General features: G+C 36.6%; 1 protein-coding gene across 1 annotated transcript in view; it reads left to right on the top strand.

Annotated features, from left to right (window-relative positions):
* Window positions 1–17,518, top strand: part of PPP2R3A (protein phosphatase 2 regulatory subunit B''alpha) — a 147,290-nt gene that overhangs the window by 19,807 nt on the left and 109,965 nt on the right. Inside the window, exons 2-3 of the mRNA XM_053929347.1 lie at window positions 2,303–2,475; window positions 13,212–15,644. Coding sequence (XP_053785322.1) covers window positions 13,653–15,644 — 1,992 coding nt within the window. The 5' untranslated portion in view covers window positions 2,303–2,475; window positions 13,212–13,652. The remainder of the gene's footprint in view (window positions 1–2,302; window positions 2,476–13,211; window positions 15,645–17,518) is intronic.

The following is a 17,518-nucleotide window of genomic DNA, read 5'->3' as shown; positions in this document are numbered from 1 at the left end:
TGACATTCTATCTGTTCTGCAGATGTGAAGATTTGAAATTACTTCATCTTTAGTATGTGTTGGGTTGCAGTCTTTTTTGGAAATTCCTCTTCATCTACAAAGAATTTCAGATTCAGACATTATTCATCTTATGTCTGGAACACTAAAATCTCAAGAGCTTCCACATGTCTTACCTCTTTCTACCTTTAGAATATTGAAAATGCTGCCACAGCTAAAGTCAGTTTTATTACTTGCTTGCTGCTTGCTTCCTTTCTGCACCTTAGTTATCATACAGCCTAATAAATGTGCCTTAGTAGAGAATTGAGTAAGTAAATTTGGCATATCCACACAATGTATATGAGATACATGATCTTGATTTTTATTTTCATGGAGAGTAGAAAAAGAAGGTAATAGACTCTAATTAAATCTCACTTTTGTTTAAAAATAAAAAATAAACATTCACAAAAATTCCCATGTCTATGTTATATACATTTAAAGACGGAAAAGACATTTACAAAATTTTCACATTGATACTATCTGTAGGTGCAGTCTTTGATATTCTCTCTCTCTCTCTCTCTCAAGCCAGGCATGTCTTATTTCTACAGTCATTACTTTTATATAAAGATTAAAAAACAAACAACTTTGATCTATCAAATCCAAGCTGTGTAGAAGACAATTCCAGGTCCCTCCCCAGCTTTCTGGCACCCATGCCATCTTTTGGGATTTTTGTCCTGTTCCCTATTGTCCCACTCAAGCAAGTTTTCCTTTGACCCATGCTGTATTTATTTTACTCCAGGTTCCTGGTCATTTTCTAGAATTGCCTGGTTGGCTCTGCAGAGCCTCTGCTCACTTGTACCAAAAGGATGTAAAAATTATTTCTAAAAGTAACTATCACTAGAATGTGATTTCTGATAGGCCCAGGAGGAGGATAGATACCTATTGAATGAATTGATCTTTTTTGTCTCATTTCTTTTATCCCATAAGCTCCTTACAAGACAAGCTTTGCTTGTTTTCTGTAACGCCCTTAACATCTTAGGTAATTAATATATATAAATGAATAAAGTCTTTTTTAAATCCATAATTTACTTAATAAAAATAAATCTGAGATCTGTTGTTAGCTTCAGGCAGAATTTGTGCCTGTAGGGATGTAAAAAGCACATGATTTAAAGATAAAAGATGTTTATATCCTGCTCATAGATTTGTGACCTTGGCTTAGTCACTTAAGCCTCTGAGCCAGGGGTGTCCAACCTTTGGCATCTCTGCGTCACACTGGAAGAAAAAGAGTTGTCTTGGGCCACACATTAAGTACATTGTGATCACAAAAAAATTCTCATACTGTTTTAAGTAAATTTATAATTTTGTGTTGGGCTGCATTCACAGCCACCCTGGGCTACATGCAGCCCACAGGCCATAGGTTCGACGTCCCAGCAAACTGTCTTCATCTATAGTCTCGCAGATTCTTTTCTGGACTCTATAGAGGCCTTCTGTCTACCTAGCTTTGGTCTTCCTTCTCCAGCTCTGTTTTCTGCCTACAGTGTAACTCTGACTTTGTCCTATCCTGCTTCCTCTGAAACCTCTCAGGGTCTCTCTGATACTATGTTGCCGCTGCCCCACCCCTTCAGCTGTAGCTCCCAGAGGTCTGTCTTCACAGTTGACACTACAATAATACCAAACTCCTGGTAGCTCCTCACACATCCCATGCTACCTCCTGCTTTGCTCTCTTTGTCCACAAGCCACTTCCCCTTTCTTCTTGCAGCCAACTACTTCTGCTCTACTCCAGGACTGGGCTCGACAGTCCTTTCTGGAATGTTTCCTTGACATATAGGTTAGGTATCTTCTTCCTCTGCCCACTCACCTTGTAAGCTGCTTTGAAGCAAAATTATAGATTATCATGTCCTCATCTTGAAGAGTACCTGGCTTATAGTGTCACTCACTATATATGTTCTAACCCGTCCACATGATTTTTATATATGGAATGTAATTTGATTTATATATGATCTCCAAAATAAGAAAAAGAACAGGAAAATATGTGAATTAAATTAACTTAAAATACTACCAGCAGACAAACATTGTTGATGTTTTGGTATATAGTAATACATACAATTTTTTAAATTATAAAATAGTAAAAGTTTATCTCAGATTTTCCTTTCAGAGTCAGTAGTACTCAGGGAAATCAATAGCTTTGCAAATTATGCATTAAAAATTAATAGCCAGTTCATTTTGTTTCCCACATCTACAGAATTGTTCTCTGGTAAAATATAGCTTTTTTCTCATGCTAACCAAGAAAAAATTTTTTGCTTTTCTTATGTTCCCTACACCCCAGAGCCATCTTTCATCATGTTTTTCCAGAAGAGAAACTGAAGGAAATGCCTCGACCAACTTACTCAGTTGCTGAGCTCAGAAGCTGAAGCTGGGACAGGAGCTCCTGACTGCCCACCTGGTGCTTTTCCCCTAAGTCACGTTTCCTGTTTCTCCACTGGAATAAAAAAAAAAAAAGTAAGTTTTTAAGCACTTCCAAATTTCTGTAAGCCCAAATCAGGCCTGCTACTGAGATGTTCTTATTTTACTTTTAGCCTCATTAAGATATTAGCCCTAAACCTAAAACATTAATTGTTCTTTCATAGTCATGTATATAATTCCTTTGCATATCAGAAAAATCTTCCTTTTAAGAAGTTTCTTAATAAACAAACAAACAAACAAAAAAAGAAGTTTCTTAATTTATTTTCTGGACTGTTTTTATAGTGAACACAACAAATAAAATATTCCAGGTTTCTTTTTTTCCCTACAAGTAGTTCTATGGTATATGTTTTTGTATTCTTCTAAATTGTTCTCTTGGGATCAGTTTCCATACTGAGTCATTCACCGAAGAGTCCCTGTGTTTTCCAGGCAAACTAATAGTTTCATTATTTCTAAATGACTCATTGCTTCTGAATCATCACACCTTGTCTACTCTGTTAAATAAAGAGCTTTTAGTCATTTTTCTACAATTTTTCCTCTTCCTCGTTTTCAAGTGTCCCATCCAAATGACATGGATATTCGTCCAGTTTTCCCTTGTGCCTGCAAGATTTGTATTGATCATTTTCTTTTTGAACCCTTTCATTAATTGAGATTAGCAGTGGAAGCTCTTTACCTCAGACTTTGTGCTCCTGAAGTTTCCTAAAATAGAACACATAAATAGCAACATAAAATATATGTACACACCATTCTCTATTTTCTGTCATTACATTTATGTTAAGTTTTTATTAACTTCCCAAATTTCTCCATGAAGTTAGGAAAAAATACTTGTAAAAGAAAACTGTAGCTGTAATGTTTGCTGGTAAACAAAATCTTTGGAATTCAGTATGTTGGGAAGAATGAAACACTTTTGTCCCTTGACTTCTGTGTCATATTTGGCTGGTTCTCTTCCTGCCCTTTGAAAGTTAATTCTCTGTCTCCTTCCTGGCATCCTTCTCTCCCCATACATGCCTGCCTTCCTAAGAATTTTGTCCTTGACCCTTTTCTCATGCTATGCGTATATAGTCTTATCCACTCTTGTAACTTTAAAAGTTTTATCTGATACTTAGTCCAGACCTTTATTTTCAACTTTTATCACTTCAGTGCCACATATATCCATCTGCCTGAGGAATATCTTCTTAATGCCCCACCAACACAGCCCATGCTAGAAGCTGAATTCACCTCCCCTACACCTTTGTCCCCAGCCTTAGCACACAATAATCAGCCCCAGCCTTATCTTTATCTCTTCCTAGAACCCATTTTTAAATTTTTTAATTTGTTATTAATATTATATATGAATTCTCATATTTAAAGTCTCAGTGCTTAAAAGGCTTGTAAAAAATATGTTTTCAAGTTTTCACTCTCAACAAGCCTGCTCCTCAGAGACAACCACTGTCAATTTTTTTTAGCTATCTTTTCCATTATTTACCTCCATATTTATAAATTCATATAAATTGCAAATTCATCATTCATAAACTTTATTTTATTTTTTTATTTAATCTTTATTGTATTTTTCCATTACCATTTAGTCCCCTTATGTCCCCCCCATACACAGTCACCACACTGTTGTCCATGTCCACGAGTCCTTTTTCCTTTTTGCTCAATCCCTCCACCCCCTAACCTCCCTCTCCAGCTGTCATCCTGCTCTCCATCTATGAGTCTGTCCCCATTTTCCTTGTTAGTTTGTTCATTAGATTCTGCATATGAGCGGGTCTAATCATATGGTATTTCTCTTTTTCTGACTGGCTTATTTCACTTAACATAATGTTCTCTAGATCAGCAGTCCCCAACTGTTTTGGCACCAGGGACTGGTTTTGTGGAAGCAATTTTTCCAGGGACCAGGGTTCTGGGGGATGGTTTTGGGATGATTCAAGCTCACCTCCTGCTGTGTGGCCTGGTTCCTAACAGGCCACCGATATGTACTGATCCTTGGTCCTTGGGCTTTGTTTGTTGTTCTTTTTCAAGTTCCTTTTATTGTAAAGTTAGATCTTTTTTTTTGAGCTTTTTTGTTGTTGTTGTTTAGAGATAGGCAATGCTATGACTTCCCCGCTTAGAACTACTTTCGCAGTGTCCAACAAATTTTGGATTGTTGTGTCCTCATTTTCATTTGTTTAAAGGTGTCTTTTGTTCTTAATTTCAGTGTCTCTGGTTATATTTTGCTTGCTTGTTTGTTTTGTTGATTAGGTTCCACTTACAGGTGAGATCATATGGTATTTGCCTTTCACCGCCTGGATGATTTCACTTAGCATAATGCTCTCCAGATCCAACAAAGTTTCCAACATAAGCCAATGGGCACAGTCTTTTGAACAAATGCATGGTGTTGGATGATCTTCAAAATCAGCTTTCTACCATTTTAATTTTTAAAAAATTAAAATAGATCATAAAGCTAAACATAAAGAGTTGGAACTATGGAACTACCTCCCCCAAAAAATCTTAAGAGAAAATCTTCATGACCTTTGCATAAGCAAAGGTTTTTAAGGCAGGAGATAAATGTATTAACTATTTAAAAAATTGGTTATTTGGATTAATAGAAATTGGTAGGATTAAAACCTTCTACTGCTAAGAAAATGGAAAGGAAAGCCACAGACCAGAGAAAATATCTGTATCTAAAATATACAAATGAACTCTTAGGACTGGATAATCAAAGACAACCCCCAAAATTTGAATAGACATTTCACAAAAGATATATATGAATTACTAATAAGCCTGTGAAAAAAATACTCAACATCATTAGTCATGAGGGATAGCACTTCACACCCACTAACATGGCCAATATTAAAGAAACTGACAAGTATCCAAAAGGATGTGGAGCCACCGGAGCTCTTAAGTGTTGATGAGAGTGTAAAATAGTAGAACTACTTTGGAAAACAATTTTACAGGTTTTTGTAAAATTAAACGTACACTTATTATAACTAGTAATTCCATTGTTAATTATCCAAAAGAAACGAACACATATCCACAAGTAGACCTTTACTTGCCGGTTCATAGCAGCTTTGATTAGTAATAGCCCATAATAGAAACAATGCAGATGTCTATCATCTGGTGAATAGATACGACAAACAGTGGTGTATTTATGTAGTAGAACACCTACTAAGCAGTAAAAAGAAATATGAAGTTGAAACATGCAGAAACATGGATAAATTTCACAACCATTGTGCTGAATGAGAGAGGTCAGACTGAAAAGTATGTATTATATGGTCACATTCATACAAGATCTAGAACTGGCAAAACTAATCTATAATGATAGGAATCAGATCAGTGATTGACAGATATTGTGGGTTAGGGAAATTGATTGGGAAAGGTGTGCCTGAAACTTTTAGGGTAATATAAATGTACTGTCTTTTTTAGGGCAGTCGTTACTTGGTTCTTGTTAAATCGGATTGAACTGTACACTTAATATAAGGTTACCTTCACATTGACAAATCCATTTGGTAATTTTTGTTTTTCCTTGATCTCTTAGCAGCATTCAGCACCCGTGGCCTCCATTTTGAAAGTCTTTCCTTCAGCCTCCATGAAACTGCTTTCTCCCATTTCCATGTTATTACCTTATTGGCTCTTCCTTAATGTCCCTCTAATCATTGTTTCTCAGTTTTGTTTTTGTTTTCTTTTTTTTAGCTGTAATTTTTTTTTAATTTCTTCAGTTCTTGGATTATTATTTTATTGTTGTTCAATTACAGTTGTCCCCATTTTTCTCCCATTACTCTCCCCTGCCATACCCACTCCCCACCTCCCACATTCAGTCCTCCCCTTCCTCCACCGTAGTCTTTGTCCTTGGGTCCTTTATAAATGTTCCTTGACTTGATCCGTCCCCTTTGTCCCATTTTACCCCCTGTCTGTTTAACCCAGCTCTGTCCTCAGTCCAGAGCTCTTCTCACTGTATGCACTCACCCTGTGTAACCTCTCAGGCCTTCCTTCAACTTCAGTCCATTATCTTTCTGCTGACCTCCCAGAGTTTATCTTCACATTTCATTCACGTGGATTTTCCACAAATACCTCTTCAAACAACACATTCAGAGTAAAACTTTTTCTCTTTTTTGTGGCCACCTCCCATAAAACAAAAAGACTGCATGGGGGGTACCGATCCTAGTTCCCCAATACCCAAGCCAGAAACCCAAGTTTCCACCCTCTCCCTTTGCCTTCTTCCTGTTTTGTGAATTCTTCCTCTTTTACTATCTAATCAGCGCCCTCCTCTTTGCTAACCACTGCTCCTACTTGGTGTAGGTTCTGACTAGTTCTTGCATGGATTATCACTGTAGCCTCCTAATTGATTTCCATGCCTCCTCTCAACTGCTAGAATGATCTTTCTAAAACATGAATCTCATTATGTTACTCCCCAGTCCAAAAGTCTTTGTTTTTCCCATAGTTTTCAAATAAAGCTCATACTCATCAGGTTAGCATACGAGGCGGTCAGTCCGTGGACTAGCTCCTGCCGTTGTCTGCATTCCTTCCCTCTTGCTCATCTGTACACTTCCCCCAGGGAAATTAGCCAGAACTACTTGTAGTTCTGAACTTACTGTGCCATGTTAGGCCTTTGAGCCTTCACATGTCTCTTTCCCTTTGCCTCGCAGTGGGTCCAAACCTTTGGCAACTTCCATACTGGAAGGAGTTGTCTTGGGCCATACATTAATATTTAAGGATTGGTGTCCTTCAAGGAGAATGTGGGGAAGTGAGCCTCTTACCCTAATATTAGAAGTATGTTTGTCATTTTTCTGGAGGACAGATTGACCATGTATATCTAAGAACCTTTAAAAGATGTGTGCACGCACTTGCACACACACACACAGCCCTTATGCCCTGGCACTTTACTACTTGGAATGTATTCTACAAAAATAACTGGACAGCTATGTGGAGTGTATATACAATAATGTTTGCCCTGGCTGGTGTGGCTGTGGTTGAATGCCGGCCTACGAATCAAAGGGTTGCTGGTTCGATTCACAGTCTAGGGCATATGCCTGGGTTGTGGGCCAGATCCCCAGTTGGGGGCACATGAGAGCCTCTCTTTCTCTCTCCCTTCACCTCTCTAAAAAAATAAAATAAATATAATAATATTTATCACTGTTTATTTTAAAACAAAAAAATAGTAAATAATCGAAATATCTAGGAATAGCAGGTGACTAAATACTATATTATTAATGTGATAGAATATTATACCCATTAAAATGATCTAGATTTGTTTGACATGGATGTATATTCATGAGATATTGCTAGCTTAAAGTAAGTTTTAAGATACATAGTGTGGTTGGATTTTTGTAAAAAAGAGACATTTATAAATTTTCATAAGAAAATAGGATATGTATCCATAAAATTATTAACAGTGGTCATTATGAATGGTGATATGGGTAATTAAAATGTTTTATACTTATATTTTGTAACCTTTCTAAAAAGAGCATAACTGTGAGAACATAATGAGGGGAAACAGAAGCCCTACCCTAGTATTCCTGATACCCACTGGGCCTGCCTCTTTCATTGCCCCATTAAACAGTAAGCACAATGAGGACCGCCATGAGGAATTACTCAACATCATTCTTACAGGGCCTGGCTCAAAGTAGAACATCCTTGATGAGTAAATTATACCTTTAACAACTAATAGTTATTGAACATTTCCTGTGTCTTAGGTATTGTTCTAAGCATTTTACATGTTAACTGAATCCTTCTGAGATGGATACTATCATCTCCATTTTGCAGGTGAAACAAGCTGTGAAAGTTAACCACCTTTTTATGTAAGGCCACAAAGCTTTAAGCGGCAATAAGGGGATTCAAACCCACGCAGCCTGGCTTGCACTTAGAAACATAAGATAGCATCATGGTTCTGAGTTAGATTGCATCTCTGATTGAAAATAATTGGATTAGATTCCATGTCTGGGATTCTTGCTGGACAATTAAGCATCTGTTGAATCATGGTCTGAATAATAAGGCAGAGTTTGACACCCACAAATCTGAACCAAATACTAGGGAAGTAATCTTTGTTTCTTTGGTATTTAAAAAAAATCAAATTTGAGTTATTCTTTAACTTTTTTTAACATTTCTTACTGTATATTTTTCATTACCATTTAACCCCTTTATACTTCCCTTCCCCTATAACCACCACACTGTTGTCCATGTCCATTCTTTAACTGTTCTTTTCACCACTTGTCTTTCTCAGTAAGATTACATATGACAGTTTCATTAAATTTCATTTTTAAAACCTACCAATCTTCATTTTTGCCTTACCTTCCTTTTTTTTAAAGGTTTTATTTATTTTCAGAGAGAGGAGAAGGGAGGGAGAGACACATCAATTGTTTGCCTCTTGTTCTCCCCCAAATGAGGACCGTGCCCACAACCCAGACATATGCCCTGATAGGGAATGGAACCAACGACCTTTCAGTTCACAGGCCGGCACTCAATCCACTAAGTCACACCAGCCAGGGCTGTTTTTTTTTTTAAAGTCAGAATTTCTGTAACCTGCATTTTTGTTATCTGCAACTACACTGTTTAGTATGGCAGCCGCTAGCCACATGTGGCTTTTTAAGTTAAAATTAATTAGAATGGGCAAAAGATTTAAACAGTGCTTCTCCAAAGAAGGTATGGGGCTGATAAGCACAGGAAACGATGTCAACATCATTAGCCATTGGGGAAACATAAGTTAAAACCACAATGCATTAATACTACACACCTATTAGAATGGCTAAAATAGAAAACACGGACAGCCTCAAGTGCCGAAGAGGATGTGGAATCAACCTTACCTCCCACATTGCTTGTGGGAATGTGAAATGGTACAGACACTCTGGTAAATAGTTCAGCAGTTTCTTATAAAGGTATGTTTACTCTACATCCAAGCAAACACACTCCTGTGTATTTACCCTAGAGAAATTAAAATTACGTGCACACAAAAACCTGTGCACTAATATTCAAAAACTGGAAACAACATGAATATTTTTTACTGGGTGAATGACTAAACAAACTGGGATATATCCATATAATGGAATACTAGTCAGCAATAAAAAGGAGTGAACTATTGATACATGCAGTAAAGAGAATGACTCAAAATCATGTTAAGTAAGTGAGAGAAGCCAATCTCAAAAGCTTATATATGTATAATTCCATACATAAAACATTCTTGAAATGACAAGATTATAATGATGTAGAACAAATCAGTGGTCCCAGAGGATTGGGATTGGGGTGACTGTGTGACTACCAAAGGGTAGTCTGGGGGGTTTTATGGGAGGCAGTGGGACAGTTTATATATATCCTGATTGTGGTGGTAGTAGTTACTATAAAAGGAAGGGAGAAAGGATAGAAAAGAAGGAGTGCATGTAAAGGTGGTGAAATCCAAATAAGATTTGTAGCTCATTTAATAGTAACAATGTCAATTTCCTGCTTTTGGTCATTGTAATGTAGGGGAAACTGAGGTAATGGTACACAGGAACTCTTTGTATACCATTTTTGCAACTTCTTTCTGATTCTAAAATAATTTCAAAATTAAAATTTTTTAATAAAATTAAAATTCAGCTGCACTATTCACTTTTTGAAAAGATTTATTTGTTTGTTTATTTTTAGAGAGGGGAAAGGAGGGAGAAAGAAAAGGAAACATCAGTGTGAAAGAGAAACATCAATCGGTTGCCTCTCATACATGCCCCCATGGGGAATTGAACTGGTGACCTTTCATTTTGCAGTTCAGTGCCCAGCCAACTGAGCCACGCTGGTCAGGACTATACTACTTACTTTTAAAGTTCTCAGTAGTACCATGTGGCTAATATCAGCTGTATCAGTTCTATCAGATAGCACAGACATAGAGTATTTCCATCAACACAGACAAATTTTATTGGGCAGCAATGGTCAAAAGGCACATCTGACTTGGGCCAGTGTTCTCTCTTCCTTGATTATATCAAATTCTAATATTACACGATTACATTCTTATATTTTCTATCATGTTACATTTCCAACCAGTTGTTTTAATTCTATTCAAACCTAGATAAATACTTCTTCTCTTTAATTTCTCAAGTTTTACAGAAATAAAATGGTTTCATGCCAATTTAGGAATTTATCTGATGTGTTTTAATAGGTATCTGAATACTTAAATTTTCCAACACTTAATGTATTTTGCCCCAAGATCAGTTTTATCCCCTGTATTATCACCTGTGTTAAGATATTGTCCTAATATCTCTGACACATTTATCGTAATATTCTTTCTTGACAGTATACTTTGTGTTTTCCTTCCCTTTTTATCCTTACCCAAAGCGTTTTCAAAACCTTGGATTTCTGAAAAGGTGAATTTTTTTTCGCATTTGTTGCTATTTCTTCCCCCTTCTAGATGTGCATCTTTTGAAACGGTAATTCCTTTCATTGCCATGTTCTAGTCTTTTGTTCCATAGCACTATTCTCTTTGGCTTCTTTGTATTTTCACTTATGAATCCCTGGGTACTTCCTTTACTGTGGAACTTCTTTCTGTTTCACCTTCATCCATCCTGCATGATATCCAATTTTATTGTTTTATATGAGCCATCTGAGATTGGAATACAAGTAGAGGATGACACATACACAACAAAGACCCATTCACATAGCAACAAAGTTAAGACACTGAAGGACAGGAAGAATAGGGGTCCTACCTGAAGGACAGGACCTACCTGAAGAAAACTGCAAAGAGAGAAATAAAGGAATATTATTGGAGTTAATATTTTTATTTTTCTTGAGTGGAAAATCTGTATAATTATACTAATGTTCCTTCAAAATAATTCATACATTTATTGCAATTGTAACCAAATTCCAAAAATTTGAATTTTGAGGATTTTTCTTAAAACTTGACAATCCAAAAATTCATCTGGAAGGCTATCAAAGAATATTGAAGTGTAAAAATAAACATAATTAGGGATATGCAAAACAAAGCCAGATAATAAAGCTTAATAAGGCAACAGTAATCACAATTGTGTAGGGCTAGCACAAAAACAGTAATCACTGGATCCAAAAAGCCAGGAAATATACTCTAACCAGCATAAGAATTTAACAAAAGAAAGGGTTCTTCATGAATTATTTGCATTAATTATATCTGTACTTACTAAGTCTCTAATGCCTAAATGAGCAATAGACAACTTACCAACGAAAGAGAATAAGCAAAAACAGTTTTCTAGGATTGAAGAAATAAAAAGGAAAACAACAAAGTTCTGTTTCTCATTAGTAAATGTGTAAAAGTTTTATTACTGAAACACTAGTGTTACTGGTCTACAGTCATACCACCCTGATCTCATCTGATCTCAGAAGCTAAGCAGGGTCGGGCCTGGTTAGTACTTGGATGGGAGACACTAGGGCTATTGATGGTGTATTGGTGCTATTGATCTCCTTTACTGCTGTCATCATCTCCTTCCTATCATTGCCTTACTACATCATTCTTGATATAGTAATGTTGCACATTCTGTCCTTCAGCAAATCATATTGGCTCTATGCCTGAAATATGTACAGCACCTAAACTCCTCCACTGTTACTGTCCTAGTCCAAGCACCTTAGCCTCTTTGTCTGATTTACTGTAATAGCCCCTTTTCCCCCTGCTTCTTATGTTGCTCCCCTACGGTCTCCTCTGAACACGACAGCCAAAATTGCCAATTTAAAATGTAGATCTGATCATGTCCTTCCTCTGCTCAGTAATGATCAGTTGTTTCCAAGCTCATGCACACAGTAAAGCCAAATTCATCATAGTAGTCTACAGTCCCTGCACAATTTAGGTTCCTGCCTTTCCTTTCTGACATCATCTCCCACACTGCTTCCTACCTGCCTTGCTTCTGCTCCAGTCACTTTAGCTTCTTCTCATTCTTTTAGTAAATCAAGCATGCTTCCATCTCATGGCCTTTGCACTTATGGTTAACCTGTCTGATATAATTTAATTTTAATTATGGTAAACGTACCTCCTCAGCTTATTCCCTCTCTTCTTTCAGGTCTCTATTAATGAGTTAGTGAGATTTTTCCTGAACTGCCCTTTGTAACATGGCGTCCTCCCTTCCTTTCTAAACCCTTGCCGTGCTTCCTTTTTCTCCATAGCACACATCACCATCTAAGTTATATGTTAACTTACATATTGTTTTTCTTTTCCCAACTAGATTGTCAGCTCTATAAGGCCAGGGACTTTATTTTATTCACTGCTGTATCCCCAGCATTTAGCAAATGCCTGACAGGTAGTAGGCACTCAGTATTTATAGATTGAGTGAATACATTGATTAAACCTTTTTGGAAAGCCATGATTTAGAAGCCTTTTTTTTTTTTTTTAAGAGAACAATTAAGTAAATTTCATACACTTAATGGGAAGAGGGAGCGAAAGAGATCTGCCTATAGGAGCATTTGAGAATCTGGGATCAAGAGCAGTAATGAGGGTTGTTTTTCTTTCTTTCTTTCTTTAGAGAGTAAGAAAAGAGAGGATGATAGGAGAATAATTTCTAAGTGTAGAGGGAGTTGTAGATCAAGAACAAGTATTTGTGTTGTCAAACAAGTACTTTGATGGAAGTACTTGTTAGTTTCATGTAAAGTGGCAAGGAGAGTGGGATAAGAAATACCAAGCTGGAGGCAAATGTAACAAGTTAGAGTTGAGGTAATACTTGTATAGGGAGTAAGAAGTGTAGAGTGTGATAAAACAAAGGCATGAATCAAAGATCAGCAGTGATATGGCAAAGAACAAGACTTGGTAATTAACTGCATAGGGGATGCAAAGAAGAGGAAATAAATGGTTCTTTAAGTATTAAGAAATCATTTTTTTTTATTATTTTCTTTTTTCTTTGTAGGTTTCTTCTCATTCTCAGAAAAAAATGGATCATTTAAGCCTTTGGAGGATTCAGTTAACACAATACTTACATACTACCAACTAAGATTTATGACAGTAAATTTGTGACAATAAATTTCTGTCATAGAATTGCTGAAGAACTAAAAGAAGATATTTTTTATAAAAATACTCATAGTATCATGATATTACTAAATAAAACTAAAAAGCACAATTATTAAATTATTAGACTTGCTACTACAAGCACACATGTGCAACAGCTACTGATCCTGACAGTTACCAAACCTCAAATTTAGATGATTTCTGTTTGTGGGAGAGGTGGTTATATTTGCAAGAAACCACTGAATATTGTCAAACATATTTTCAGCTGACTGTCATTTAGGAGGATTTACTTGAAACAAGTTCCAGAAAATTCCAGGTCCCACCACTAAGTGGATTTGATATTATGGCAGCAACTTACAGGCTTGTGGTTAGTACTGTGAACCACTACAGCAGTGTGGTGATAGACCGGCGTTTTGAGCAAGCTATTCATTATTGCACTGGAACCTGTCACACCTTTGCACATGGAGTTGACTGCATTGTGATACATCATAGTGTTTGTGCAGATCTCTTACACATCCCTGTGTCTCAGTTCAAAGATGCAGATCTGGACTCCATGTTTCTGTCCCATGAAAATGGATTTTCATCAGCTGAAAGTGACTATCCCCATCAGGCCCTCACAGGCATACCCAGGGTCAAGAAAGGATCTACGTCTCAGAATACCTGTAACTTAAAGGATATTGCAGGAGAAGCAATCAGTTTTGCTAGTGGGAAAATAAAAGAATTTTCCCTTGAAAAACTCAAAAACTCTAACCATGCAGCCTACAGAAAGGGAAGGAAAGTTAAGTCTGACTCATTTAATAGAAGGTCAGTTGATTTTGACTTGCTCTGTGGCCATTACAACAACGATGGGAACTCCTCATCCTTTGGTTTACTCCGGAGTTCCTCAGTTGAGGAAAAATCTTTGTCCCATAGAAACTCACTCGATGTGAACCTAACTTCGATGTTTCTTCACAACTTCTCTGAAGAAGACCTGGTTACTCAGATTTTGGAGAAACATAAAATAGATAATTTTTCTTCTGGAACAGACATAAAGATGTGCTTGGACATCTTGCTGAAATGCTCAGAGGATTTGAAAAAATGCACAGACATTATAAAACAATGTATAAAGAAAAAGTCAGGGAGTAGCATCAATGAAGGAAATGGTAATGATGCAGTTTCTAGCTCTGAAACTATCTATATGAATGTAATGACCAGGTTAGCATCCTATCTGAAAAAGCTACCATTTGAATTCATGCAGTCTGGGAACAATGAGGCTATAGATTTAACAGAATATGTTAATATGCCTAGTTTACAGCTGACTCCCTTCTCCCCGATATTTGGCACTGAGCAGCCCCCTAAATATGAAGATGTTGTCCAGCTGTCAGCCCCAGATCCTGGACATTTTCAAACTATAGAATTGCAAGATGACAAGCATCGTTCTAGGAAAACAGACACTGTAAAATCCATTCCAGACAACTCTACAAATTCCGCATATAACTTAGAGATAAATGATCCCAGAACTCTAAAAGATGTCCAGGTTCAATCGCAGTCATTAACTGTGAAGGCTTTAGGAAATGTTTCTTCTGGTGACTTAATGGAAACCCTTTATATTGAAGAAGAGTCAGATGGAAAGAAAGCATTAGATAAAGGACAAAGGACAGAGAATGGACTCAGTCAGGAGTTGTTAAAGGTGAATGAAGATAGAGCAGAATTTTCAGACCATGGTACTCATCTTAAAAAATGCCCTGCCTCAGTGCAAAATGAAATTGGTAAGATATTTGAGAAACCAGTTGTTGATATACCCAAGGAAGATCTTAAATCAAAAGTTCCTAAAGCGGAAGAGGAAGACCACAGAGATTTTATGAATTCTAACAGTAAGGAGGAGATAGATAAATTGTTAATGGATTTGGAATCTTTTTCACAGAAAATGGAGACCTCTCTAAGAGAGCCACTTGCCAAAGTTAAAAGCTCTGACTCTCTAAATAGTCATAGTCAGTTGACTGATCAGGTCCCTGTAGATCTTGAGCCTAAATCTAAAGCCTCTTCACCCACAGAAAAAGTCTCACCTTCCTGTCTAACAAAGATCATTGAAACCAATGGACACAAAATTGAGGAAGAGGATCGAGCCCTCTTACTACGGATTTTAGAAAGCATTGAAGACTTTGCTCAAGAACTAGTTGAATGCAAATCAGGCAGAGGGAGCCTATCGCAAGAAAAGGAAATGATGCAAATTCTACAGGAAACCTTGACATCATCTTCCCAGGCCAATTTATCAGTCTGTAGAAGTCCTGTTGCTGATAAAGCCAAAGATACTACTTCAGTGGTTTTGATTCAGCAGACTCCAGAGGTGATCAAGGTAAGACCCAACAGCCGTAACTCCTAGAAGTCTCCAAAAAAATGTTTTAATGTTTGTAAAATTTATAAAGAAAAACTTTTTGTTATCCATTCTATGTTCTTCTAAATTTCCTGCCCTATACTAGGCATGGTCTCACTCAGTTCAGTAAAAAAAAAAAAAAACTAAAAAGCAAACACTTTAGAGTCAGACAGACCAGTTTCAACTGCCCTCCCCACACCCTTCATCTTCTTACAAGGTCTGTGACCAAAGGAAAGTTACTTGCCTTAATATTTATTGCCTTACTTAATAACTTTATTTATTAATAAAGTTATTGCCTTACTTGTCCTTATACTCCCCAGTCAAACAGTAGACCAGTCATTACTACATGCCTGTATGTAGACTATAAGGTGCAGTGTGGGGGTACAAAAAAAAAGACATTCTTAAAGAGCTTAAAATCTAATTGGGGAAACAAAACTAACATACAGGAGACAGTACATGAATATGTAGGCACTTATCTGAAAATATTGTTAGTGCAATAGGTCTTCAAAGAAGGTAAAGATTAGAGTATATGAGATTTGCTTCTTTGTGCAAATGGGAATAAATACTAATCTAGAGTCACAGGATAGAAGTATTTTCAAAAGGCTTTGAACTTACCCTGCCACTGACAGCACTGCTTTCAGATAATCCCAGAAATATCCCATTTGTGTTTATCTTAGCATAATAGGATTACTTTTTGTTCATTTTGTATGTCCAGCGTGGATTAGCTGGAAACTCTGCCTCCCCCTCACTCAGAGACATCCAGTCATGGATGGACACACCATGTTCCTAGAGCTGCCCTATATCCTTATCTGGAAAATATGGCTTATAAATTCAGTGAGGAAGGGGAGGAAAGAGAGCGCTTTAAACCACCTTGCCCCGCATATAACACACTTTCCTTCTGCTCACATTCCAGTGATTTCAATCTAATGGCTAAGAAACATAGGGAAGCACATAGACTATTGGGTGAGCAGTATCTACCACATGAATATACTATACATGTCAATATGTGAATTCAGACATAAAGCCAAAGTAACGAACAAGTTGTAAAATAATGATATGAATTATTTAGTGATATGTACATTTGTACAAAAAAAATGAAGGAATACATGGATACACCACACACCAATGTTCAGGACAATGATTAATCCCTGGGGGAAGGAAGAGCAGTTGAACTAAGGGTACACAGCAGGCCTCAGTAGTATTAATAAAGTTCTCTTTCATAATCTGGTAGATTGTAAGTATTTCATCCTATTTGTATGTCTTTTTGTGTATTTTAAATAATACATTTTTTTAAAAGTTGGATATTAGAGGTGCTTATATGTGGCCATGTTAAAAAACAATTATATATTTTAGCATTCTCATTCATGTGGTTTTTTTCCATAAAATAAAAGACATTTTTCATTTTCACCAATAACTTTATTGATTTGGATATTTTGAGGGTGTCAGCTATCTCCTGTGTGGTATAACGTTGATTGTTCTCACTTAATGTCTTACTTTGATCGTTATCAATTTCAACTGGTCGTCCAGACCATGGAGCATCATCCAGCGAAAAATCTCCAGCATGAAACTTCGCAAACCACTTTTGACACATTCATTTAATCAGTCACAGCACCTTCTCCATACATTGCACAAATCTTTTTTTGCATTTCAGTTACGGTTTTATCTTTTTTGAAATAATAAAGCATAATATGCCAAAAATGTTGCATATTCTATCTTCAGTATTAAAATGGTTACACAAAAATTCACCAATTTTTATTTATAAGTTTTTTTTTAAGCACACTGCTATGACAGCTGTCACAATACAATTTAACAAAATTGTCTTGAGTGAAGTTAAGCGCTACTACAGCCATCATACG

The sequence above is a fragment of the Desmodus rotundus genome, chromosome 8 (genome assembly GCF_022682495.2).
Source record: "Desmodus rotundus isolate HL8 chromosome 8, HLdesRot8A.1, whole genome shotgun sequence".
Classification (NCBI taxonomy): domain Eukaryota; kingdom Metazoa; phylum Chordata; class Mammalia; order Chiroptera; family Phyllostomidae; genus Desmodus; species Desmodus rotundus.
Note: the sequence above shows the minus strand (reverse complement) of the source record. Positions and strands in the feature narration are given on the sequence as shown.